Source organism: Drosophila simulans, chromosome 2R (assembly GCF_016746395.2).
Source record: "Drosophila simulans strain w501 chromosome 2R, Prin_Dsim_3.1, whole genome shotgun sequence".
Classification (NCBI taxonomy): Eukaryota; Metazoa; Arthropoda; class Insecta; order Diptera; family Drosophilidae; genus Drosophila; species Drosophila simulans.
In genome coordinates, this window is record NC_052521.2 from 19,136,326 (window position 1) to 19,160,926 (window position 24,601).

Consider the following 24,601-nt stretch of genomic DNA (forward strand, 5'->3'; position numbering starts at 1 on the left):
CATATCTATATATTTCTTTCTAGCTGGCCCCAAAACAAAAATCTTTTGGAGACATCTTAAAATTATCCGCCATAAAATAAAACAACAAAAGCAAGCTTTAAATTCGAAAATTATGTCCTATAAAACTCTCATAGCTGAGAGTCCTGTAAGTTCCGAGAAAGCTTTCTAGCTTGATGTAAAGTCCTGAAAGCTTGATTGCTTTACGCTTGTGTATCATATCATGGTAACAAACCGTTTATAAATGGTTAACATTTAGGTAGATAGCCAAATAAATATTTATAAGATTTCTTTACATTCTTGTTTTGTTCTTGATCAAATGGATGAGGTATTGACGATCCTTGATGGGTTGTCTTTGCCGTCTCAAATCGAACTGCATGAGGATAATGACGTTGCTCAGAATGGAGCCAATATAATTAAGGCAGGCGGGTTTGTCCAGCTCCACAATTCCGCATATTTTGTAGACCAATCGGTTCCGCCTCAGCTGCATGGTAAAAACGTCCAACTAAATGGGATATTATTTAGTTTATATTAAGTTAGTTTGAGGCTAAGTACTCACCTCCCTTTGCATCTTTGAGCCCACTTTCGGTAGATCGCTAAGTTGCCTTAGTTGCTGACCAGTGTTGTTGCAGGAGGTCACCACCCTGTCCAGCATTTCCATTAGCGCCAGTGTGCCCCAGAAGTTGAAAACGATCAATCCGTTGCCAAATACGATGCCATAACCATTTGACTTGATGGTGCTATTGCTGTACTGGACGGCATGATAGAGGATATTAATTGCGGTCATAAACATGTTGATAAACACCGTGGCATTAGCGATGTCAAACATGTCAAAGATCCTTCTGGCTAATCGAAGGGTTTTCAGGTGCATGGCGGCTACGGACCGCAAGGTTTTCCATTTTTTTCGCGCTTTCCGACCATGAAGTGCGTTTATGGCTAGATGGATTGCCAAGAACTGATGATTCAGTAGAACCAGTACTCCGAAGAAACCCATTTTCACGCACAATAAGTGCAGAAAGTGCGTGAGCCGGGCACAGAAAGCCAGTAAAATCTGTTGGTTAATTACACTGAGCAATTGATACTGCATCACAGTGGAGCACAGAAAAGCGCTATAGAGCAATATTATTTTCCGGACCATTATTCTGGCCAGGGACGCTTGTAGGTCAAGGAGTTCTTTCTTGTCCACAATGGCCTTCATTATGTGTCCGAACCTCTTCCAATATATCAGCGAGTATTTATAGAGCTGAATGATTTCGTGGCGCTTTAGCCACAGGGTTCCATAGCAGCCCATCACAGCGATGGCTCGAAGGAAGAGCGTCACAAAGAAGTTCCACTGCAGGACTATGTTGTACTTCATATAGCCCTCTTCCATGATCCGGGGCACCATGAAGTACAAGTTCAGAAACAGGAATATGCCCACAAAAAAGCTGTAGATTGTGTAAGCTCGCGAGACCTTCTCCAAGCGTAGGCATTTCCTGCAGGAGCGTATCCTTAGGGTAGTGCTCATTAGGGCGAAGACAACGGAATGGTAGTAGACCACGTTCATCACGCGACCCAGTTTCGGATGCAACATGCTGCAGTCAAGGCAGCCAGGTAACTGACCACTTACTAAACGCGGCTGACAACTAATTAGGATATAAAGCTTACTGATGGAATTGCGATGAGCAGACAGGTTCTGCGATTTCCGGCAGGATAACAGAGCTTCCATCGATTTCATAGAACAGTTGACGGGTGTCCTTTGCCGAAAGCAGTTGTCCGAAATGCTGTTGAAATTCATGTACATATATGGAATAGTCTGTGGTCTGATGCCTGCTCCTCTGAAGAAAGGACAGTTTCTTCTGGGATACAAGCTGAGATGGTACCTCATCTATACGGCCTGTCTGCACGGCGGTCTGCTGACCGTCCTGCCCTTCACATTTCCACACTACATGTACGATGACAGCTACATGAGCAGCAATCCAGTCCTGAAATGGACTTTTAATCTAACCAACATCACCCGTATTATGGCCATGTTTTCGGGCGTTCTCCTGATGTGGTTCAGAAGAAAAAGGCTCTTGGATTTGGGTGAAAACTTATTACTTCACTGCCTTAAGTGCGAAAAACTGGATAATCATTCTAAGAAGTATTCTACATTACGGAAAAGAGTTCGAAATGTACTTTTCCAGATGCTACTCGTCGCAAATCTCAGCATTCTTGTGGGGGCTTTAATTTTGTTTAGAATTGATTCAGTACAAAAAATTAGTAAAACTGCAATGATTGTAGCCCATATTACACAGTTTATATATGTGGTCTTTATGATGACGGGAATATGTGTGATCCTGTTCGTTCTCCACTGGCAAAGTGAGAGGCTTCAAATAGCGCTCAAGGACTTGTGCTCCTTTCTCAATTATGAAGAGCGCAACTCCTTAACTTTGTCAGAAAACAAGGCCGATAGATCCCTAGGAAAATTGGCTAAGCTCTTTCAACTTTGTGCGGAAAATCAGCGATTAGTCCGAGAAGTTTTTCGAACCTTTGACTTACCCATCGCCCTTCTTTTGCTGAAAATGTTTGTTACAAACGTGAATCTGGTATATCATGGAGTGCAATTTGGCAACGAATCCATAGAAACCTCAAGTTACACAAGAATCCTGGGACAGTGGGTGGTGATTTCTCATTACTGGAGTGCTGTTTTGCTCATGAATGTTGTGGATGACGTGACCCGGAGAAGTGACCTCAAAATGGGAGACCTCCTGCGGGAATTCAGTCATCTGGAGCTGGTCAAAAGGGACTTTCACTTGCAGGTAGCATTTTTCTAGTAAAATATATTTAATAATCATCATACATTTTTAGCTGGAACTTTTCTCGGATCACCTTCGTTGTCATCCGTCCACTTATAAGGTCTGTGGACTATTCATTTTCGATAAACAAACGAGCTTGGCTTATTTTTTCTATGTCCTGGTTCAAGTTTTGGTGCTTATACAATTTGATTTGAAAAATAAAGTTGAAGAAAGAAATTAAAAGTGACCTTAAAGCTTGAAAAATACGATACCTGGTTAATTCAAATATTACCTATTTAAAAAGTTAAAAAAACTCTAAGGGTGCCAGTGTTTTATTTAATTACTTCTTTAAATTGATGTAAATATTAAGGCATGAATTCTTACAAATATTTCCAGCCGTTCCTAAACGGATGATAACAGTGCTTTGGAGTGATCCTCCAAACTCACCAAACTCACCGTATAGTGTGTTGAAATTCGATCGATTTTCAATAAACAAAAATGTGCACAGTAAACTTTAATTATCGAGCTCCTAATAAAATATGTAAGCATAATTCCTTAGGTGTGTATGTATTTGGCTGGCCAAAATCCTTCTTATTGTCAAAAATCAAAATATATTTTGACGCCCAGAAGCAGGATCAAATTAGGAAACAAATCATTTCAATAAATGTACATATGTACATCAAATAGCACCATATGTGTACACTGAGAGAAAGTATTTGTGGAGCCATACGATAGTTGTAAAGAAATGTACCGATTAATTGCTTTTCAGTTTGTCTCCTCCTTTCTGCAATGAAATTATGAGTTTCAAAAAAAAACTTATAGTAGTTTATCAGACTAATCATTGAGTCTCGGAATATTTTGTTTCTCAGTGCATTAAGCCGCATGTAGCAAAACCTCTTTGTAGGCTAACAAATCAAATTTAATCAAGCTCTCAGGAAGTCAGGCCCCCGGGCTGGATTTGGTCATTAAGTCTGGCCTGTGGGGCACAATACTATCCGATTGGCCCAATTGCGATTGTTCCTTTCTACCCGTGTGGTTCGATATTCCTCGACGGCTTTTTGTATTAATTCCAATTATACGCACGACTGGGGAATTTCCATTTGGGTTGAAAGGATTTCGGGTCATTATGAGCTCCCACTTCATCATTCCTCTGCCATTCCTTCATCCTCCATCCTCCGACTGCATTGTTTTTGCCTCCTAACTAGTTCTAGATGGGACGGCAAGGGGTTAATTGGCCAAGGTCTGTGTATCGATTGCAAACGGTGCCTGGGATTGGGACTGTGACATGGCCTGAACCACAAAAGGAGAGCAAACACGATTTCTTTTGATAACTAATTAGCAAATTGTATAAGTTTATTTGGCAAACCGTCCAGATTGCCTCCTCTGTTGGGTAAACAGAAAATTATGACCACGAGTCAAGAAAAGGAATTACATTGCAAGTAAAAAGGTTTCCCTTCAGTGCTTTCCTCTTTTAAAATGATCTAATTTACATTATAATAACGTCTATTTGGTTTGGGTAAACAAATACCTCTTTGCTAAACAACGACTGTGAAACTCTATAGTTACTAGATTGTTATTCTGCTTCCATTTAGTCGTGGTCAAATCCAACTGAAATGGGCCAGTCTAGTAATTTTCCTCACAGTCCAGTGAGTCGAATGGAAATTTGAATATTTCGTGCATCCCTGGTTCTTGCATGCCCTTAAAATGCAATTAATTTGTTATAAAGTTTTGGCAATAGTTTCGGACTAAGCTTCGTTCAACATTGAGCCCTCTGAATGGACATGGACAAGTTTTCCGAGGAGTTTGCGGGGAATTTGGAGGTCGGAAAAACAGTTATCAACACACGGAAAAGCGGGTGGGCGAGTCCAGAATGGGGGAACCACACAAATGTGGGTCAAGTTATTTTCAACACTTAAAATAAACTCAGCTGCCTCGGCTCGGTTCCTTGCTCTTTGCCAGAATCCTGGCCAGCATTTCTTTAGCCGCCCATTTTCTGGGTCAGTCGCAAACACAGCCCCCCTTTTCCGACCATTTTCCAACCGAAACCCTCTTTGTCATCGCCGTCGCCTCTGCGCATAAATATAAATTGTATTGTTTCAAAAAAGTTTTCCCACTGAGTTTCTGCGGCCAGCGGAAAAAGTAGTTAAAGTTTTGTTTTCGCCGCTAGTTTATTGCGTGATTTCCTTCGCAATGACAGGCGGTGGGCGGTTGGTCGGTTGGGTGGTTGGGTGGTTTGGTTGTTAAAGTGGGTGGTGTGTAGTGTGGTCTGAGTGCCGAATGATAACTGCAAGGCAGAGGTGGCTAGCACACAGTTTGCCACATTATTCACAGTTTCTGCCAGTGCATTTGTGCGGCTTTTAACAAGTTGTGGCTTTCTTTTGGAATATACAAAATTAAGTGGAAGCAGAATATTGTTGCAAATAGGAATCGCTCATTACATGAGTGGATTTCTTAAAATACAATACAAAACCTTTATTAAGCTAAAAGAAGACTATTTTCAATTCCTATTACTCACTTTTTAGAAAGAAACTAGTGGATCTTCTGGTTAGTAGCCAATCAAAGGCTCTATGTAGTGGAAGTGCTCCCTTTCGCACTTTCCATCTTCATTTCATTTTCTTTTCATCCAAATGTTTCATTTGTAAGATCTTAAATGAAAATACAGAAATTTTAAACTGCTAAATTTTTTCATTCATTTTTTGTACCCACACCAACCGTTAGCAGCTGGTTGCAATTGCACCGATTTAGGTGATAGCACCACCTTCGAGTGCACTTCAACTTTAGGGATACTTGAGGCTAGTTTACAATTCCGCCAATGCAAGTAACCGTTATGCACGTACCGCCACGTGACCAGAAGTCAAAGGGGCGGAACGAGCAGGGGGGCGTGGCCGTTTCCACAGATCGGCGCTTTCCATTCGAGTCGTTTTGGCCTCTGGCAATTCTAATTGCATTTTTACTTAGTGTGGAGTCGAAAAGTTTCTTCTACTAGCGGGAGCGGGTGGACGGTGGCGAAGGACGTGGGGTGTCCTGGAGGGAGGGGAGTGGGGAATGGCGTGCGTAAAGTTTAATTAAACGTGTTTGATTTATGACTTGTTGGGCATTCGGCTTCTGCCAGCAGCTGCAACCGCAATTCCAATTCCAAAAACCTAATGCGTTTATTTTGGGTCTGTGTGCAGGGGGCGAAAGTTCGCCGCTCTTCCTCGCAGCTTCGCACTTTCCACGCTTTCCCCGGCTGGACATAAAAGCCAAGCACCTTTATGGCAGCTGCAGCTGTGTGCGGGAGTTCGAGTGCCGTGCGCCATATGATTTCCGTTTCCGCTTCCGTTTCAACACACAATTTCTAGCACCTTGCGAACGCCGCATCTTTGGCCGTCGTGTTCCATTAAGCGTTTATTGTTTTCGTGGCCATTAAAGTTGCATTTTCCGACCAACGAAAACTGGCCAACTTTTCCTCAACAAGTTCATCATCAAAGTTGGAGCGCAAACAGCAGCAGGTGCGAGCGAGGCGAGGGCCAATCTAGGCGCAAATCCCAGGGCTTAGGATTTGGGCCGCAAATCAGGTCAGGCCACAAGCACAAATCTCTTGCTCAATCCATGCTGAAAAATATTCCACGATAATCAACTTTGATACACGTTTGCAGGAGAGCCTTCGACTTTGCCTTGTAGGCTTTTCCGCCCTGCCATGCATTAAAATGCCGAAAATGATTGGGAAAATCGCAAAAGAAATCCGGAAAAGGCTCTGGCGCCCAATTCTCCGTCTAACATGGAGGCCACGGCCTGTCCCTTATCCATATTTTTTATGGCCAGCAAGGAAAATGGAAAAAGTTTATGTTAAAGCCACTCTCGCCCTCGTCGATGAACTGTGCGGATAATCGCGAGGCCTTTTCTTGGCCATTTCCACTGGCTTAGCTTGGCCCGTTTGCTGCGGTTCTGATTGTGGGTGGTATTTGCCATGGCCAGGATGTTAGCCAAGTTAATGGAGCTGTGTGAAAGGTGAATGGAAAAGCCTGCCCTGCGAGTGGGTGGCTACATTAAAGCGGCACATTTAACTGGAATATAACTTTAAATATTAAGTCTCATCATAATTTCATTGTGCACAGGCAATAAACTGGAATCAGTGGACAAAAACATCTCTGTCTAACTGAACAACTCTTTTGTGCGTAGACAACTATTTCAATTGCCCTTGTCACAACACTCTAATTGTTCCTGTCAATGATAAATGCGCAAAACAGCTAAAACGAAAAAATTAAATACAGGAAAGCAAGCCACATGGCTCGACAGCCAAACTGGCAAAACAAAACTAAGAGTTTCCAGTCGAGTTAACCAATAATCCACTTCAAAATCATTTTCATAAATGCTGAAATATGGCGACACAAGCAGGAAAAAATTAAATATATTTCATTAATGGAAACGTTTCGTTTTTTTTTTTTTTTTGCGCAAATGAAATTTTACATTTAACATGACCAATTAATGTGCGGCAAAGCCGCAAATAAAACCGCTTAATTACGTGACTCGGCCAAAAGGCAGGCGAACCAGCAACAGCCAGCAACAAAGGCAAAGCGGCTGAAACGCAGAAATTTGCATGACACGCACCGAAATGAAATAATAATATGGTTAATAAAGCCAGCCGCATCTGATTCATACACTACGCTGCCACAGCCAGACCCACACTCATGCCACCTATTCGGTTCCCGGCCAGAAATCCGATTCCAGTCTCACCGGCTGAAGGCCAATTATCGCACTTATTTCGCTGCTAATTAAAATGCAATTATTTGCTTTAAACAACATAATCCCACTGACAGCAACTGGCATTTCGTTTTATTTGCATATATCGATAAGGCCATTGAGGTAAACTTTTCGGTTCGACCACCAATCCATAGAGCAACTTGGCGTGGGTGTTAACTTTGTGGAGTTGGAAACCGCTCGAGGGATTTGACCAGCGAATTCCTTTGACACAGCTTTTGATCTGATTAAAAAAAAATGCGTTTAATAGCGAATATTTTGATGGAGCTCTAATAGGATTTGGCAGTGTTCAAATCGCATTTCATCGCATAATTTGTAAAATAACTTTACGCTACACTGTTTGTTTATCTGGAATACTTTCATGCTGAGAGTATTTATTCTCATTTTAAAAAAGTAACAATATCTTATGTATTTGCTAATAGTCTCTTCTAATCCTTCTTGTCCAGAGAGTGCGCTCCCAGAGCATTCCATGTAAGATCAGTGTGGCACATCGGCGTCCGTGTAGGAGTCTTCGTCATCTTCGGCGGTAATATGAGCCGGTGCTGCCTTGAAGTTCCTGCGATACGAATTTCCCTTCGTGGGCACTCGCACTGGGCGTTGCCTGGAACTCGCGTGTCCTGTCGCCGGCTGTCCCTCGAGGTACCGACCCCCGTTTGCATTCACATTACGTTCGGCTTCATCAACAAAATCCGTGATAATTTCCCACAACGGCAGGCGATCCGACAAACCACGCGAGCGAGCCTGAAGCACTGCAGCGGAGGCAATCAGAGTGAAGTTCAGAATTCCAGCATTGAATATATGCAACCAAGCGCTCATCTGTTGCTCACTGTCAGGCGAAACCATTGGCGGCACAGGAAGGGGCATCGGAATAGGAACGGGGATGGGGATGGATGTAGCTGCTGAATCCTCGACTGCATCCTGGGAGCGTGTTACCGGATGACCATTAATGTTTCGTTTCTGCGGCCGTTTCAGGGGTTTCAAATCCAGCGGTGGCGATGAGTATGATGATTTGGAAATCACAGACGATGCCGACGATTTTGTGCTGATGGTTACTTGCGGTTTGGCCAGGGTCATGGCCAGGATTGAGGGATAGTTGGCAGAACCTGTTTGGTAATGATGCTATAGGTATAGTTCAGGATTATCCCATGCGGCACTCACCCGTTTGGCTAACTGTGTCTCGGGCCATCCGCTGCTCTGCTCGTTTCACCCAACCGCGAACCGTGGACTCCGGAACACCCAATTCGCGGGATATTCCGGCCTTGGTTTCACCACCCCGGATTCGGGCTATGGCTCGCTCCTTGTCGTCCAATGAAACTTGTACTCGGGGACGCTTACCACGCGGAATACCAAATCTTTCCATTCTAGAGTCACTAGAGTCAATATAGATATTCGGGTATCCTAACCAAGCAAAGAAGCGAGAATAGAGCAGTGAAGAACTTTCGGTTGGTTTTTGGGTCTAGAGATTTACACAATTTCACTCGCGTTGCCGTATTCCGGACGTTCTGCTCAGCTCGACACGATGATTTGTTTGACAGGCTTTGAGAGGTCCGGGACTTTTGCCTTTGGGCCAGCTGACATTTAAAGCGCCGATGAGGTGGATTTTCTTCGCGTTTCACAGGCCGTCTTCGTCTTCGTCTTTCCCTTTCGATGACATTTGCTTTCTCCTTTGCCTCCCATTCTCTTTCTTCGGCAATCCTTTTCACGCAGAGCTGCATTTCGTCGTTTTTGGGGGATGCCAACTTGGGCAAATGGAGCAGAACCCTAAAATCATAATCAACGGTTTTTCAATTTTTCAGTTTATTCGTTTTCGTTCTTTTATTTTTACATTTAATTCTGACGTACACTAAAATATGTGTCCTAGTTTCCAATTTATTTTAATTTCTTTAAGGGCATTGATTTTCATTTTCTTCTGGGGCATTCCTGTTTATATCTTTCTTTGGGGTTTTTACACTCGTCTTGCGGTTTGGGGACAGCTGTACCTTAGAGGTGCAGAATTTCAAGGAGCCTTTAGGTTTCAGTGAGGAGTTTACTGTCAACAATTTATCAATGGGGGATGTGAACAAGACTTCGATTTTGCAATCCGCAATGCCACTTTTTTCATCCGATTCCATTTCTATATAGACTTATATGCTAGAAGCATTTTTGGTTTCAATTTACAATTTCTCTGGGAATTATCGGTTTTTGTTTCCTCGTTCTAAAATTTCTGCCACAATTTGTGGAATTCATGGGGGAAGTTCTTCGTTCAATTATGGACTAGGTAAATCTATGTGCAAAAAATATACCCTATATTATGTATATCGTACATATATACATATGCATGTATATATATGTATGTTTCGGTTGACAATTTGCCAACAATAGTACAATATATTCATATTGTATTTTATCGGTATAATAACTAATAAAAACCACCAACAATTGTTTATTTTAATTATTCTTTTACTTTGAATTAAATGTTTGCTTTCGTTTCGACTTTATTTTGTTTTTGTCATTTTACCTGTCTACCTTAATTAAAATCTAGTTTCTTTACGCTTTTAAAGTATTTCGCTTTTTTCAACAATTATCACGTGACAATTTTTTGTTTTAATTAATTTATTCAGGGCAGTTTAAGTTCTTTCCATGGTGTGAGTGTGTTTTTTAAACATTTATATGTTTGAGGGCTTTAATAGTTTTTATCGTACAATTATTTGCAATTAATATTCTTTATATGTCACGTAGAGCGAAAGTTATAGACTCCACTAGTCAGAGCTACATAAATACTTGTAAGGGGGATCCTATATGCAATGCATTAAAAAAAACCATACAGTTATTAGGGTAGTAACATATCGTAAATGGTTGAATTCTTCAAAATAATTAAATTGTAATATAAATAATTATTATGGCGAGAATGCCAGTTTTAAGAATTTAACAAAACCCAGGATTATCAGCTTGGCAATATCTATGTATTGATCAAATAAATTAGAAAAAAAGGTTCACAGAACTCTTGTGGTTTAGGTGCTTAGTAATCCTCTTGCAGATGATGCCTTCCTTGGTGTAGGGACGAGCTTCTGCACATCCTTCTTAGAATCGCGAAAAGCAGTGCGAACATGAGGCACAGTCCAAGGGCTATCAAGGATAACTTTCCGTATGGCAACTCACTGAGATCGCGTTTCAGGCAGATCTCGGGGGATTCATCATGCAGCACCAACTGCTGGTAGTCGCCAGCATGGTGGAGTAATCCCAGTTGCTCCAAATTCCACTCAATATGTCGTGTGAGTTGGGACAACGTCGAAGTATGCGTCACATTTGGGCAATTTGGTATTCCATTGCATAGTAAGTGCTTCGGAATGCAGACTTCAGTGTCTCCAGGACATCGGAAATCACAGCCGCCATCCTGAAGGAGGGAGGCAGCCAGACTGCCATCCGGATTGCGTGGCAGGTGGAAGAGTTCCGTCCAAACCAGTCGGAAAATGTTTCGGCCTGGTTGACCATCACCCGTATACTGGATGAGCACGGGCAGGGGTTCCTGATCGGCACCGGTGGCTCCCAACTCCGCTGTGGTGAGGATAGGCAAATCCCTGGCTAGGGATATATTTTCGGGACAAACCACAAATCGGGGTTCCAGACGTCCCGCCAAATAGACCTCGATCTTGGCACTATCGCAGCTCCGATCTGCAAAGCGAGCTTTCTCCAAGTTAAGCCAAAGATCCCGCTGGGCGGCCACTTTCAGTTCCCAAATGCACTTCTCTCGGCGGTAATGATGCTCTGGCGGTGCCATGGGTCCCGATACCATGGCCAAAGCCTTCTTGTAGGGGAATACCAGTTCGCCATCTGGCGAGGGTCCGAGGGTTATGGGACCGCACAAGGGACCATGGGCAAACTCATAAGTAGCTTCGAAGAGAGGATTCGGGTTCTTGAAGTACGAGGTAATGGCATGCTGGCCCTGCACAATCATTTCCAGATTCATTTGATCTGCCGAGGATATAACTCTAACCGCTCGGGGTATGTTGTCGCAAAAGCAGGCCAGGTTATTCTGATACTTATCCCGCTCCTCCCAGATCACCAGCTTATCCACTCGCTCCTCGTGACACCGAGTGCACGCGTTACTATTATACGGAAGTTCCTTGAAGGAAACAGAATTCACTTCGATTATGGCTCGGGCATACAGTCTTCGATCTGTCACAAATTTGTATTGACAGCGCACGTCGCTTCCGCCGGTTCGCTTGAAAATCAGTGAATTTAAGGGCGATCGAAGACGTCCACCTGGATGCTTCCAGGCATACATCACCTCGTCACATAGGGTGTTTGGCACTGGGTCCCCAAAACGAGTATTGTTGAAGAAATCGTAGTGCGCCCAGTAGTACAGTGAGCTGCCGCTATAGCTGCCCGTCTTCGAGTCGAACTGCACGTACAGTGAGGGGCTGGTGCTCACGAAGTCCACCTTCTCCATGGGCCTCGAGAATGTGTCGCAGAAGGTCTTGATAATCCTGGCTGGATCGGCATGGTCGGAATCGTAGATGGTCAGGGATTCTCCACAGTCTCCTTCGTACTTCAAAATCGGTGATTCGATTCGATTGATGCGGAAACTGAAAAATACGTTAAATCAAATATTACTTTTAGTATAATTATAATTAGTTCGTATATAATCTATAGACGAATTTGTTAAGATTTTTCTGACATCCTTTTATTGCTACAGTTCCCACGATAATGGTACAAGCACCTCACTTCCCTGCTGGCACTTTGCCAGACCACAATTCTGGCCGCGTCCTTACGCCCTACAATTTAATATAAATTCCACCTGCCAACAGGTAAATCTGGCGGTCTCCCTCTTACTCTGCGACCCTCTCTATCGCACACACGTAGACTCGTTTGGGTTTTTGGGGTCGCGATGTGAGTTGCATTTCTGCCTCCATCAAATTGCATTCCACAACTATTTGTGGCAGGCTGGCGAAAACGATGGGCGAGCGCCAAGGATATTTGAAAGGAGTTGATGTGGAAGGCCAATTTTCTGCAGTTTTCCTGCATTACGTTGCCAGTTGATGTGATTGCAGTCTTCGGGGTGGAAACTCAAGTTTGGTCAGCGGAAATGAAAAGATCAAGGCGACATTGTTTATTTATTAGATCAAAAGGGCTTTTCAGCGAAGTTCGACTGGAAATCGTCAGTACATGTGCACTTCTTGTTGAGAATGTCCTTAAATACCTTAACTATAATGAATTGCAATAGAATTCTGCTAAGTTTAGCCGGAATCGAATGATTCAAGTAATCCTTTTGCACATATTTTTCAATCATCGCTCTCAGTGACTTACTCGGCAAAGTGCACAGACTGGTTCTATAACCCGACTACTGTTTAGGATTTGCGTATATCCTTTTATATAACTGCCATTCAGAGTCGGTGAATACATTCTATGCAATTACATTTGGCTCTATCCGAAAATATGACATAATACAACATTTTATTAACTCACACAAAGTTGGGAAAAAGTGCCACGAATAGGGGGGATTTGGGGGCCGAGAAAAATCACCATCATCAGCAGTTTGAAGGAAGGGCGCAGGGCGGTAGGCGCCAGCCACGCCCCCTAATCTGCGTCGCTGGCAGGCAGCAGTGTGGCACAAATTTCATTTGGTTTCGCTCTTGTTTTTTATGCCCGTGAGTCTCGCCCCTCACTATTCATAATGGAGCAGAGTTACTATTTTTTCTACCCAACTATATCCCCATAACCCCCGGCTTCTTCTCGGCGCTTTTCGACGTGCCCATACCGTCATTCACGTACGCGTCGTCGAAAAGTAAGCCCCAACACCCTGCGGCATGTCCTCGTAATCCGTTTGCAGCCTAGCCCAATTCCAGTTGCTACACTCGCAAAAATCTTGGGGTTCTGGGTCATAAACTATGCCTCCAAAAAAGGTATTTTTAAAACAAACAAAATGTTAAATAAATAAAAATGCAATCCCATAATAAAAGAAATAAGGAATTGGTGAGGGATTTTTCTGTGTGTAAGGGCGAGTTACGAACTCCCGGTCCGAGTTTTCCGCCATGCTGACTCGGTGGGCGGGGTTATTTTGGGGGTGTTAGTGGGCCAGGGATCGCGGGAATTGTTGTCAACTGGTTAGCCTGGTTATGTGCATATGGGAGTCGATTGGGGCCGTGCCCAAAAGCCCAGAGCGTCAGTTTATGTGGCCATAAGGCTTATAAATAGCCCAAGTGTGCGGAATGTCTTGTGCATTTCAAGCGGATTTTTGTTAGTAGGGTAAAAAACATGGTGGATGACTACAATTGATTTTATTTCTGTTATTCAAGCGATTGCCGTGGGGTAGAAGAGGTCGATTTTATTACTGCCTTGAATGTAATAGAAGATACAATAATCAAAATATCTAAAGCGTAACTAGAAGAGAATAAGAATTTAAACCAAAGGACATTACTACGAATGTCTCTTAGATATATAAACCTCAGCAAGCAATGATTGCTTTCCTGCTGCTTCTAGTCGCAATGTAATAGGAAGTCGCAAATGATAGTCGACATTAATACACAATAGTAACACAATCTATCGGATAATGGCACAGTGAAGCAGACGCTGATGAGTTGTTAGTAGCTAGTAAAAGTTGAACACGGCAACTCCCTTCGACCATTCGCAACATTATTGGGAAAAGTGTGTGCTCTGCACAAGCAAATGGATTGCTTATCCATCCCCCACTTCTGGGGAGGAAACTTAAGTGCAATATACTCAAGGAGTAGTTCAACATCTGGTCAGCTCACTTGGAAAAATCGCAGTGGAGTAGCAGATAGGTAGTAGACAAAGACCGAGCAAACAAAAAACCAGGAAAGCAAAGGCAAAGCCATGACATGTTACTTAAATGAGCAACTTTGTTGGAAACAATGTCGACAGCGTCTAGACTCGAAACTCGGGACCCAGGACTTGCGACTCGAGACTCCTGCGACAGGCAGCAGGACAACAGCTCCCACACTCCCAGGTGGGGAGATCCTTTCAGGAGGCTGGGGCTGGAAGAATAGGGGAAGGTGTACGAGGTAAATGCAAACTGACAGTTACGAAGCGGACTGCGAGAAAATCTTCCTAATGGGCTGCCTGTTTGGGCATATCCTTGCTGGGGATGTTGAGTTTGCTTCTAAGTTCCAATGGAAAGGAAATGTATCTCAAACATTATTATTTATTTTATTGATTGGATACAGGCAACTGTTCTTATACAATATTTACGCTTTTAACTTAGTTCTTAGTCGCTATAGCAAGTTATTAGTTATATTAGCAAAAAGATCATATCACTTTACGTTACAGCTGTCATATGCTCCCCCAATATGTAAGGGTATTCTATGTTCCGATCATTATATTCTTCTATTTCTTATTGCCGCTCTTGTTGTTGCAACTTGAGTGAAGTTTGCAGAAACAACAAATTGTTAAAAAAATAGAAAACGAAACAACCACAACAACGTTGGCAACAACAACAAGCACAAGGGCAACCACTTGGCCAGAAGTGCGGGATAGGTAGGTTTGTGCCGAACGCAGTTTTCCATTGCATTTTTCGTCTACTTCGAACTTTTCCCCAAAAAGAAAAAACCACCAAAGCCACGTAGCATTGGCCATCTCTTTCGCGCAGCGTGCAGCTCTCTCTTTCGATTGCTTACCCTATTCGGTTGCATTTTGTGCACTGTAATCACGCAATCATGTTGCCCACTTCTGAACTCTTAATGGCAATCGGTGTAAACGTGCGCACAACTTTTCCAGCACCCAACGCCCATCCCAACCGCTTTTCCACCCACTTTTCCCACTGCCCTGTTATCCAGCAACAATGGGCTTACGATGGTTACTCGATGCTCTCTTGGAAATCCTCCTTCCTTCTGTAGGTGGACATAAATATTTATCTTTTGGCAAAAACTTGCTTGATATTTTAAAGCCCCAGTCTCCGCCCGATCTTTCCAGCATCCCCATGTGCTGTTGTGATGTTTGCCCTGTACACATAGTTTTCTTTAGCCGCTTCCAGCAAAAACTTGGCAATGTTGGTAACAATTTCTGCATAAATTACAGAGGGCTGCAACATTAAGAGGTTGTTTGGGTTCTTCAGGCGGAGGAGGTGCTCCGGAATCATTGCAATTGCAGCTGGATTACTTGAAGCAAACTTGTGTAAATGGAAGTACTTGGGATTACAGGGAAGATGGACGTTAAGAGACAGACATAAAGGCAGTTAAACGTCAGTTCAAAACCAATCCCCAATAAAATCATGCCATGTTATGGAAATGAAATAGAAGTCTTTAGAGATCTCAATGGTTCTTTATGTTTCTCTTGAAATAATTAATTATTTTATTCTATATTAGATATACCGATTTTGGGCATATCTTTAAGAGTAATTTAAGATGTACCCCCTATCTACCATATCTGTTTAAAAACTCCCACCTTTATTCTGTTTCCCTCGCAATCATTGATGTGCCCTCAAAGTGTCAGTGAGTGGAAAAACTTCGCCGTAGTCTTTGCCATTCGTTGTGGCATGCAAAGCCAAAAACCGCAGCACAATAAAATATTTCGCAGCTCTTGGTGGGAAATTCAGTGGAAAATACTCAAAATGAAATGCACAATCAATGCGACACTTGGCCAAAAAGTTCAGACACTTGCGCAGCAACATTCCAGACACCGAAATCGTCGACAATGGCGACAAAGTAAAAATGTATATATATTTGGATTTATATACAAGTGAGTATTCTCACAAAGAACAACTCCAGCTCAACACGTTAAATTAAAATGTCACATAAATCTTTGCGGAAAATTTCATTAAAATACGCTTACAGCATAGAGCGCAATGAGGAACCCGAGGATTGTGTCCCAGGAAAAGAAGGGATGAAATCCATCCGACGGAGCAAGTGCAAACCGCCCACATAGCCGCAAAACTTTGCACTTGTAGCGAAAAGGCCGGCCAAAGGATTTTGGACTGCGGAGAGGGATCAACTTGGATAGTCCTTGTCGGGCTAACTGGTTCAAAAATGGAAATTTTAATGGAAAAACTTGTAAACGCAAAATGGCAAGTGGTGACCCCGATCTTGAGTCGAGCTACGAGTTGGGAAATGTTTTCGCAGACATGATAATTTAAAAAGGAACTTGAAACTTATTTGATTTTTGATTAAACCAAAACTTTGTCAGCAACTTTGTTGTGACCACTACCTGGAGAATCGATGGCTCATTTTCTCCGCAAATGTATTTCAATACGATAAAGTTTTTGTTAAAATTTAAAGATTCATTCTTATAGGATTTTCGAATGTCTGCAGTAATCAGCCAATTCTAGCTACCACATATCTGTTACCTAGACATTCCCAAGAAATTTTCGAATGAAATGAACGAGATTCCAAATGCCTACCTGGGGAAATAAAGGCGCACAATTTCGCCGACATGTCCTTTGATGTGGTAGCTACAGGACGTATTCGGCGGATACCAGTGGGCGATACTGAGGAAGATGCCCTCGCTGGCGCTGCTGTCCTTTAAAGAGTCGGAGCTCAGTAGCCAGTCGCAGACGCCGTGCTTGATCCCGGCCGTCTCCACATGACCTGGCCAGTTGCCAACGTTGAAATGGAAGCCTGTATTGAGCAGCGGACCCGCCGGCGAAGTCACAAACTCCACATACATGTATTGTGATGTGCCTGTCGGATATGCAAATTGTTTAGATGGCGGCCCTCCACGGGTGTCCTGTGCGCACAGGACACGGCCTTGCTACTCACCAATAATGCTGAATGGGAACTTGCCCAGGCCGCAGAACTTCCCAATGAGCGGCGAGTGCTCATCACGTCCATCGTATACGGCCAACCAGTCGTAGGGACAGTGCTCATTACCAGATCCGATCGGCCTGATGGGGCAGGTCATCACATTCTCACACCTGCAATATGAATGGTCACTTTATGATTACTGCCGCCTGTCTTTGTTGCGTTTATGAAAGCGTTGAAAGGGTAAATTTAATTTCACCAACGCCAGCAATTGAATAAAAAAATTTAAAAAGTGAACAATTAAAAAACTCACGTTCCACAAATAACGAAGAAAATAAAATGCAAAAAAAGGGAATAAAAAGTGAGGCTGGCAATTGAATAACTGACTGAGTGCTGATGCTTTTAGTGCCTGGCGGAAATGCATGAAAAAATGCTGCTGAAACAGGGGCGCGATCAAAAAGGGGAGTTTTTGAGTTGAAACCTTAACTGATTTTCATGAAGTCATTCCTGACTTACAGCTTAAGGAAAGAATTGATATAGGGCTACTACTACACTTTCTAATTATCATAATTACTCTGAAACGTACAGTAATTTTCGGAAAAGTTTGTCTCTTTTTAAGTCTACTTAAAGTTCAGATGTAACTTTACGTTGTTTCAGTCTTACGTAGACAGATTAGTCGACTTTTCCATTTGGCAAATGCTTTTAAAATGGACTTGAATAAATGATTCGTAAGCTTCATAACTACGCCCATGGTCTTGACATTCATTTGCACTTTGCCAGCCCGAGGAAGCAAAAAAAAGCGTGCAAAAAAAGAAAGTTCTCCGAGAAAAACAAGAAAAAAGGCTGCGGAAAATCCGAAGCGTCTGCTCTGAAGCCTTTTCTAATTTCTTGCGTCAGACAGTCGAGGATGCTTTTAATTTTTTGCCGGCCGTCTGGTCGAATAGCACATAACCCTGAGCACTGGGTCCAGACAAAGTGACCTTTGTGCCCGTCTATTGATGATGGGCCACGATGACGGGGATTCACAATTTTACTTCCCCCTGGCGGAGCACACTGATTGGTGGGCAGTTCAAAAGGCAAATGAAATGCCTCTCACCTGCGCGTGTGTGTGTGAATGTGAACTTTCTAATTGAAAGCCAACTTTGGCAATTACGAACTGAACTTTAATCAAATAGAGACCGATTCAGTGAGTCACAGCCGAAGGCAGTTGAATGTGATTTGGCAAGTGAAACAAAAATACCAATTTAATTGACAGTTTCATTGAGCCTTTCCGCCTTCCCTGCATTCTATACCATTTTTTTTTTTTTGACCGATCGCAAGAAAGTTTTTGGAGCAAAGTTTTGAGCAACTTTTGTATCTATATCCATCTATACGTAGCAGAAAGATAGATTTCTATTAGCTAGTCGGTTCGTTTCAGTCAATTTAATCACTTTGTCAGCAAGTTTTTGCCCGAGTCTGCGAAGAGCTAATCCAACTTATTGATAATAAATGCGTTGTTGGCCAGAAAGTTGATTACAAAGACGAAGGGGACAGGGAAAATGGCTGTTTAGTCTGGGGTAAAAGTTTTTCGCCCAGCACACATATCAAAAAAAAAAAGAGCAAAGGAAAAGCGAAACGTAAAAAAACATCAACTGACTGGTAATAATTTCGGCATATTAAAAAACTTTTTTACTCGATGACTTTTGCATTTGTTTGGCATCCGGCCGTCGAAGTTTTGCCGACTGAATTTTTCTGCTGGGATGGCAAGAATATTTTTGGTATAGCGCTAAGGAATTAGGAATGTTGTTGTGGCTTGTATTCCTTGACAGCCGAAGGAGCTGTGCAATAAACTGAAGTGATTTATAAAACAGCGGCCACACGAGGCAACTTTCTGCTTTCCGCTGACTCGGCATCCATTTCGTATCTCAAACTGGGAGCTGCCGACCAGGTCGGGTTTTATGAACTGGATTTATGGTGGATTCTTACCAGGCGGATTTGGATTATGTTGATTGTTTAGATGTGGAGCGCTGGATGCTGCTGTCAGAAACTTCAATATTTGATTATTGGTGGTGCTATTTCTAAACTCATGTTTAACCTTCTTCAACGATTCTCAAGGTGCAGTATTTTTCTGTGTGAAACTCGATGCCAGAGTAAATAACTTTCCATCTGCAGAAAGTACCCTGCCCGAACGGGGCTGGGGAAAAGTTTTTAGAATGCCAACATCCCACCATGATTAGCTCCTTGGCAAAGGTTTGTTTGTCTAATCCTTTCCTGCAGGCCGAAAGTAACTTAGACTTGCAAATTAATACACACTTTGGGGGGATTTAAGCTCGAGTTCCCCCCAGTTTCACCCCTTCCTTTCAGTCAGTTTGGGGACCCAGCTCAAAGTTGGCAACTTTGACATGCGTCTGTCCGCCTCAGCTTCTTGCCTCCTGCCAAAGGACTTTTCGAAAGGTAAATATTCAAATTGAATCTATAAAAATAAATTGAATGTTGCTTATCTAATTCCGACTTGCTGTTGCCTGATGTGCACGTGCTGGGCTGGGGAATCGGAAACGAAAACGGGCGGGGGATCGGGTATGAAAATGGGAATGGACAGGGGAAAGAATGCTGACTCCAGAATTTGCACATCAAACAAGCTTAAAGATACTCGGCCACTTCTGCCGGCCATTTGTGCTCGGAATGTGCAAAGTGTTAAAAGCTGAAGGTTTTTACCACCCAACCATTAAATCCCCAATGAGTCCAGGGGTAAGAAGATTTGACCCACCCTCATTACGCCGAGTCCATGATAAAGCAAATATTTTGTGAAAGGTCATTTTGGTTAAGCAAATGTAAATTGTATTTGCGCGACAAAGGATGGGCAAGGATTCCAGGGGTCGATGCTAATAAAATATGGAGGTTCTGATTTAAGCCGAAAATAATTTGCAGGTGCGCCAGCAAGTGAGTTTGGCTAATAAATTCGAGTTTAAAAATTCATATTTTTTGTTATATTACATATCCCTGTTAGGTAATTGCAACTGCAGATCCTACTATGGAAAAGTATCTTTTGGAGAATTGAATGGATATGCATTTTGGGAATGATATGCTTTTAAAGGTGGGTTGAAACGCTCCCTTCCTCAGAAACTTTCATCATTTTGGCATTAATATTGCGAGACAGCCACGACGGCAAGCATTTTCTCCCCCTTCTTTGCTCGCCACAATCGAGGGCAACCTCACTCAAAACGTAATCCTTTAGCCAATTTCGCCAGACACAAACACACAGACGGTCGGAGAGTCACAGATACAGAGGGCGGGAGGAATCCGATTCGAAAAGTGACGCATACAGATAGATACGGTGGAAATGCAAGCCGAGGACATGTCGCCAACGTTTTCCAGCAAATTGGTGCCAATTTTTGCGACGAACGCTCTGTCAAATTGTCATTGTCAGCATGCCAAATGCATTACAACAACACAACCGTCGGCAACAACACTGTTTTTGGCCAAAATGTCGTCGAATTCTGTGGATTGTGCAGTCGGCGTGCCAAAATGACAAATTACAGGGTGTTGCATTTAACACTAATTTCGATTCGGAAAAAAAGGCGCAGATAAATGGAGGTGAAATACATTTGATTAAATAAAATAAACTTTGTTAACGTGCTTCTGATGGCTTTATAATTTTCACAAACAGTTGGAATATCTCTGATTATTTTATGTTATAATTTGGAATTAAAAACTAATCCAATTGTAATAGTTTTTGCCTAATTAAATGAACATAACATATTCAAATAAAATTGAATTAAGAGTGATGCTTTTGCCATCATTACATTATTACATTTGATGTGGCAACTCACCTTTGACCGTCCACTGCAAACTGCTCGTTCTGCAGATACAATTTGATATATGGCTGGCGAGTGTGCAACTTATAGCGGCAATTCAGGGCCCGAGGATATAGGCCAGGATACGCGGGCGATTGAACGTAGCAGGTCTGCAGGCGACAATCTCGATACTCGCGTTCGCAGTAGGAGCTGTTGCGGAAAAATAAAATATATGTAAGCAATGATTATTTAATTTAATTTGTTTCAAATTGGTTATAGCACCCGAACCCCCGGTGAAGGTTTCGCCCAGGAGGCGTCCTAAATGATCCTTGGAACTTTTCGGGTTCGTTGGCCCATTCCTTTAACTGCGTCAAGGAAGCCAGAAAATTGTGTTCACTGATTTGGAAATTCCTGCCCCACTGCCTCGCCAATTTCCCCTCTGCAAATGTGCGTTTTTTGCTGGCTTATAAAATTGTTGTAAATTACAACAAAAGATTGTGTTAAAATTTTATTCGTTCTGCGTTTTGTGCGTATAATTTTCAATTTGTTTAAGTAAAACAAACGAAAAATCATTCAAAGGAGAGGCCAGCGCAAATATGATTACCATTTTTATTCCCTTTTCCCACAACCCCGTCCCTCTTCCTATCCCTTCACTCTTTGTCTTTGCCAATTTGCTTTGGTTTGGTCTTCAATTGGGTTTGCGTTTTGGCTTGGTTGCCGAGGCGCGTGACCGCAAAATTAGCATAAAAATCATATTGGCCATGTGGGTGATACGAAACGGGAATTCAGCCATTCCACAAGGACGAGGGTCCTCGAGGTCTCCCTTAATGGGGTCTTGAAAAGCTAGCTTTTGACGCCAGTTAAAGGGAAATATTCTCCGCGAAAGAATGGCTTTAAATGGGAAAAAAAAGAATCAATTTAATATGTTTTAATAACCGTTCACAGGATTTTGGCTTTAATTTGAATTCATTTAAATGATACTTTTCGTTTGTAAGGAGGTACTCCTTTGTACTGCTGGATAAAATGATATTCTGACAAGTTCTCAAATTTATAATTTATGTGTTTTCTTCTCAACTGAACTGGGCTCTTAATTATAGTGTTAAATGATACATTTATCATGCCGTAAATTATAAAAATGCTCATTTGCACATATATGTGCTCACTATATATATACTTAAAAAGATATTTATAACAGCTTTACTATTTCATTTTCAAATTTGTTCATTTCCCAAGTATCATCTGCAAGTTATTTGAGAAAAAGCCTACTTCGAAACTGTATACTCACAGACTTTTATCCTTCCAGACACTTGCGTGCATGTGCACAAATATCATCTGGGTAAATCTAGCATATTCCGCCCCGCTTCGTTACTTTCGGCCGAATCTTTGCTTAAAACTTGCAACTTATTTTATTAAGATAAAAGTTAGACTGGCAGAGCCGAGGGGAAAAATGGCAACTCCAAAAAGGAGAATCAAATAAAATTTAATGTCTGCAAAGTTTTATTTTTGTCAGGATTTCGGGTGGGAGGTGCCCAACGAAATGAATTCTTCTCTTCGGTTTCAATTGCCGACTTTTTCAGCCATCCTTCAGGCGCAAATCCCCCCGATTTCCCGGTCGCGAATTTTATGTTTGCCGCAGTGCAGAAAGCACAAGTAATTCAATTTAATGCGACCTTCTGTTGCCGGATTTTCCCCCCTGTTTTCCGACTCGTGTATGATTATGAAATGCGCCAGTGAGCCGAAGACAAGTCCCTTTGTCAGAAGCGAGCCGTCAAAAATATGCCCAGCCTAGCTCAATATTTCAGTAATAAAATTGAATTAGCGCCGCAGCGATATAAAAGATCCAATGCCCAAAAGAGCCTCTTTGGAAACCCATTCGATTACCCGTTTGGTTTTTCTTTTTGGCCTTTTACTCACCCTTGGACAACTTCGCCGCGACGATTTGGATATAATTCCGGATGTTGGCCATATCGCAGATAGACTTCGGTTTGCTGTTCCGCGCGTGAATCGAATGTGAAGTAGGTCTGCAATGGGGAGATAGAGAGAAAAGTGCGGCATGAGTGGACAATGGCTGAAAATCACGTATACGCAGTGTGTGCCCCCGCTACGCCCACCTTGCCCGTTCTCGCTGATGAATTTTGTCAATTTCCCTCCAGCTTGGCTCGGCGTCAGACAATTGCGTGATTCGCCCTGGCCCCGCCCCCCTTCCACCCACTTTTCCGCCCTCTTTTCATTCCATGGCATGCCGCATGGAAATGTGCAATGTCATTTGCCCTGCCACCAACGCCCACATAAGACTCCGAGTTTTCCCTGAGCCTCTGCCATCCTGTTTGCCTGTTGTTCCATTGCAACGGTTGCCGTTGCCTCATCAGCGCTAATGACGTGCTGCAGTGACGTAGTCAGCTGCCACGCCCCCATCGCCGCAGGCCGCACCCAACGCCCACGCAGCTGGAAATGGCCAAAAGAAATGAAGGCGAAATGGGGGAAAACACGGGGGTTACAAAAGGGTAACGAACCAAGATGCCTGTAAAAAAATATTCCAGAATAATAATGGTTAAAACTTATTCAAGGCTGCGCTTTTATTATGTGCTTTTCCATCTTCAAAGAGGTTTTTAAAGCTTTTAAAGTTGCTTTAAACTATTAAAAATTAAATGCAAAAATTATTAAGTTCTTAAATTCTATTTTTCTACCATTTCGAATGAGTGTCTTTCGCTTGGAAAGTGGCAAACATTAAAAAAGCAAACAATATTTGTTGCACGACCAACTCGATGCGCTAAACAAAAGCAATGATTATGGCCAATTTGTGAGCTTTGATTCGATTTGGTTGCTAATCGAATTAATGCTGCGCCATTCCCAAAATACATTCATTTCAATTACGGATACCGAAGTCGAAATTATCGACGGACAGCCGCAAAAGCGATTTCCTTATGCCCCGCCCCGTCCCGCCACGCCTTCCTTCCACCTGCCGCAAAGTCAACGTCATGGCTATCAATTCACCCCGTTCCCAAATTGCTCCGCCGGCCATGATGGCCACATAAACCTCGTTGGCCATTTTCCATCGTTGGAGGATTGCGCCGGGGGATCGGAATTGGTTGCACTGAGTGGGTAGGTTCCCCGGCAGGAGGGGGAGGGAGGGGCGTAATGCACATGTCAATATTAAATGCGTTACCGGCGTCAATGACGTTAGCGCCACTTAACGATGTGAACAATGGCAGACACAGGCTCGTTTCGATTTATCCAGATGCTGCTCACGTGGATACCCATCCGCTCTGGCCACCCCAAAGATAACCCTGCTCGGCTGCAGTATATTTATGCAGATGTCTATATATGTGGGCTTACACCGAGGAAAATAAAGAAGTCTTTCGAATATATATTTATCTACCTAACATTACTGTCAAATATGCTCAAATTATTTATTTTCTGTTTGCTAAACAATGAAGTAGAGTAGCGCTTACTGTTTATATTTTATTATAATTATAATTCATGGTTTTATATTAAATATTGTTATTACTTCCAATATTATTTTTTGGCACCTCTCTGTGCAGATTTTGAATGCTCTGCTGATCCCGATTCGCTTGATTATGACGATGACGATGATGGCGATGGCAGTGGAGATTATGCCGATGATTTCCACGGTCGTCCTGCCGTTAATGTCCTGACAAATTTG

The 24,601-nt window shown here is 42.7% G+C and overlaps 4 protein-coding genes across 10 annotated transcripts in view; 1 reads left to right on the forward strand and 3 right to left on the reverse strand.

Moving 5' to 3' along the window:
- Positions 1–289: 289 nt before the first annotated feature.
- LOC6735648 (putative gustatory receptor 58b) lies at positions 290–1,653 on the reverse strand. The gene is made up of 2 exons (XM_002082530.3): positions 557–1,653; positions 290–502 (listed from the first exon to the last, which is right to left on the reverse strand). The coding sequence occupies exons 1-2, from the start codon at positions 1,568–1,570 to the stop codon at positions 290–292; spliced, it is 1,227 nt and encodes a 408-aa protein (XP_002082566.1). The 5' UTR covers positions 1,571–1,653.
- Positions 1,634–2,994, forward strand: LOC6735649 (putative gustatory receptor 58a). Its single transcript, XM_016168717.3, has 2 exons — positions 1,634–2,777; positions 2,827–2,994. The coding sequence occupies exons 1-2, from the start codon at positions 1,758–1,760 to the stop codon at positions 2,992–2,994; spliced, it is 1,188 nt and encodes a 395-aa protein (XP_016029005.1). The 5' UTR covers positions 1,634–1,757.
- A 4,631-nt stretch (positions 2,995–7,625) lies between these two features.
- On the reverse strand, positions 7,626–9,133 carry LOC6735650. 2 transcript variants are annotated; one of them, XM_016181403.3, is made up of 3 exons: positions 8,962–9,133; positions 8,652–8,891; positions 7,626–8,596 (listed from the first exon to the last, which is right to left on the reverse strand). In XM_016181403.3, the coding sequence occupies exons 2-3, from the start codon at positions 8,851–8,853 to the stop codon at positions 7,971–7,973; spliced, it is 828 nt and encodes a 275-aa protein (XP_016029006.1). In that variant the 5' UTR covers positions 8,854–8,891; positions 8,962–9,133; the 3' UTR covers positions 7,626–7,970. The 2 variants fall into 2 exon arrangements, with proteins under 2 accessions (XP_016029006.1, XP_044778349.1); XM_044922414.1 differs by having other exon boundaries at positions 7,627–8,596; positions 8,652–9,133.
- A 140-nt stretch (positions 9,134–9,273) lies between these two features.
- LOC6735651 overlaps positions 9,274–24,601 on the reverse strand; it is a 52,520-nt gene continuing 37,192 nt past the window's right edge. For all 6 annotated transcript variants that reach the window (XM_039291510.2, XM_039291511.2, XM_039291507.2 and 3 more), the window contains exons 5-9: positions 22,852–22,958; positions 20,974–21,147; positions 17,183–17,337; positions 16,825–17,104; positions 9,274–12,058 (exon numbers count right to left, since the gene is read on the reverse strand). In XM_039291510.2, coding sequence (XP_039147444.1) covers positions 10,492–12,058; positions 16,825–17,104; positions 17,183–17,337; positions 20,974–21,147; positions 22,852–22,958 — 2,283 coding nt within the window. In that variant the 3' untranslated portion in view covers positions 9,274–10,491. The remainder of the gene's footprint in view (positions 12,059–16,824; positions 17,105–17,182; positions 17,338–20,973; positions 21,148–22,851; positions 22,959–24,601) is intronic.

Excerpts from the sequence above, each read along its gene's own strand:
- LOC6735649 (XM_016168717.3), top strand. The coding sequence starts at position 1,758 with ATGCTGTTGAAATTCATGTACATATATGGAATAGTCTGTGGTCTGATG. Across the intron at positions 2,778-2,826 it reads AAAGGGACTTTCACTTGCAG|CTGGAACTTTTCTCGGATCA; the intron begins GTAGCATTTTTC and ends ATACATTTTTAG.
- LOC6735648 (XM_002082530.3), bottom strand. The coding sequence starts at position 1,570 with ATGTTGCATCCGAAACTGGGTCGCGTGATGAACGTGGTCTACTACCAT. Across the intron at positions 503-556 it reads GCTCAAAGATGCAAAGGGAG|TTGGACGTTTTTACCATGCA; the intron begins GTGAGTACTTAG and ends TATCCCATTTAG.
- LOC6735650 (XM_016181403.3), bottom strand. The coding sequence starts at position 8,853 with ATGGAAAGATTTGGTATTCCGCGTGGTAAGCGTCCCCGAGTACAAGTT. Across the intron at positions 8,597-8,651 it reads AGACACAGTTAGCCAAACGG|GTTCTGCCAACTATCCCTCA; the intron begins GTGAGTGCCGCA and ends ATTACCAAACAG.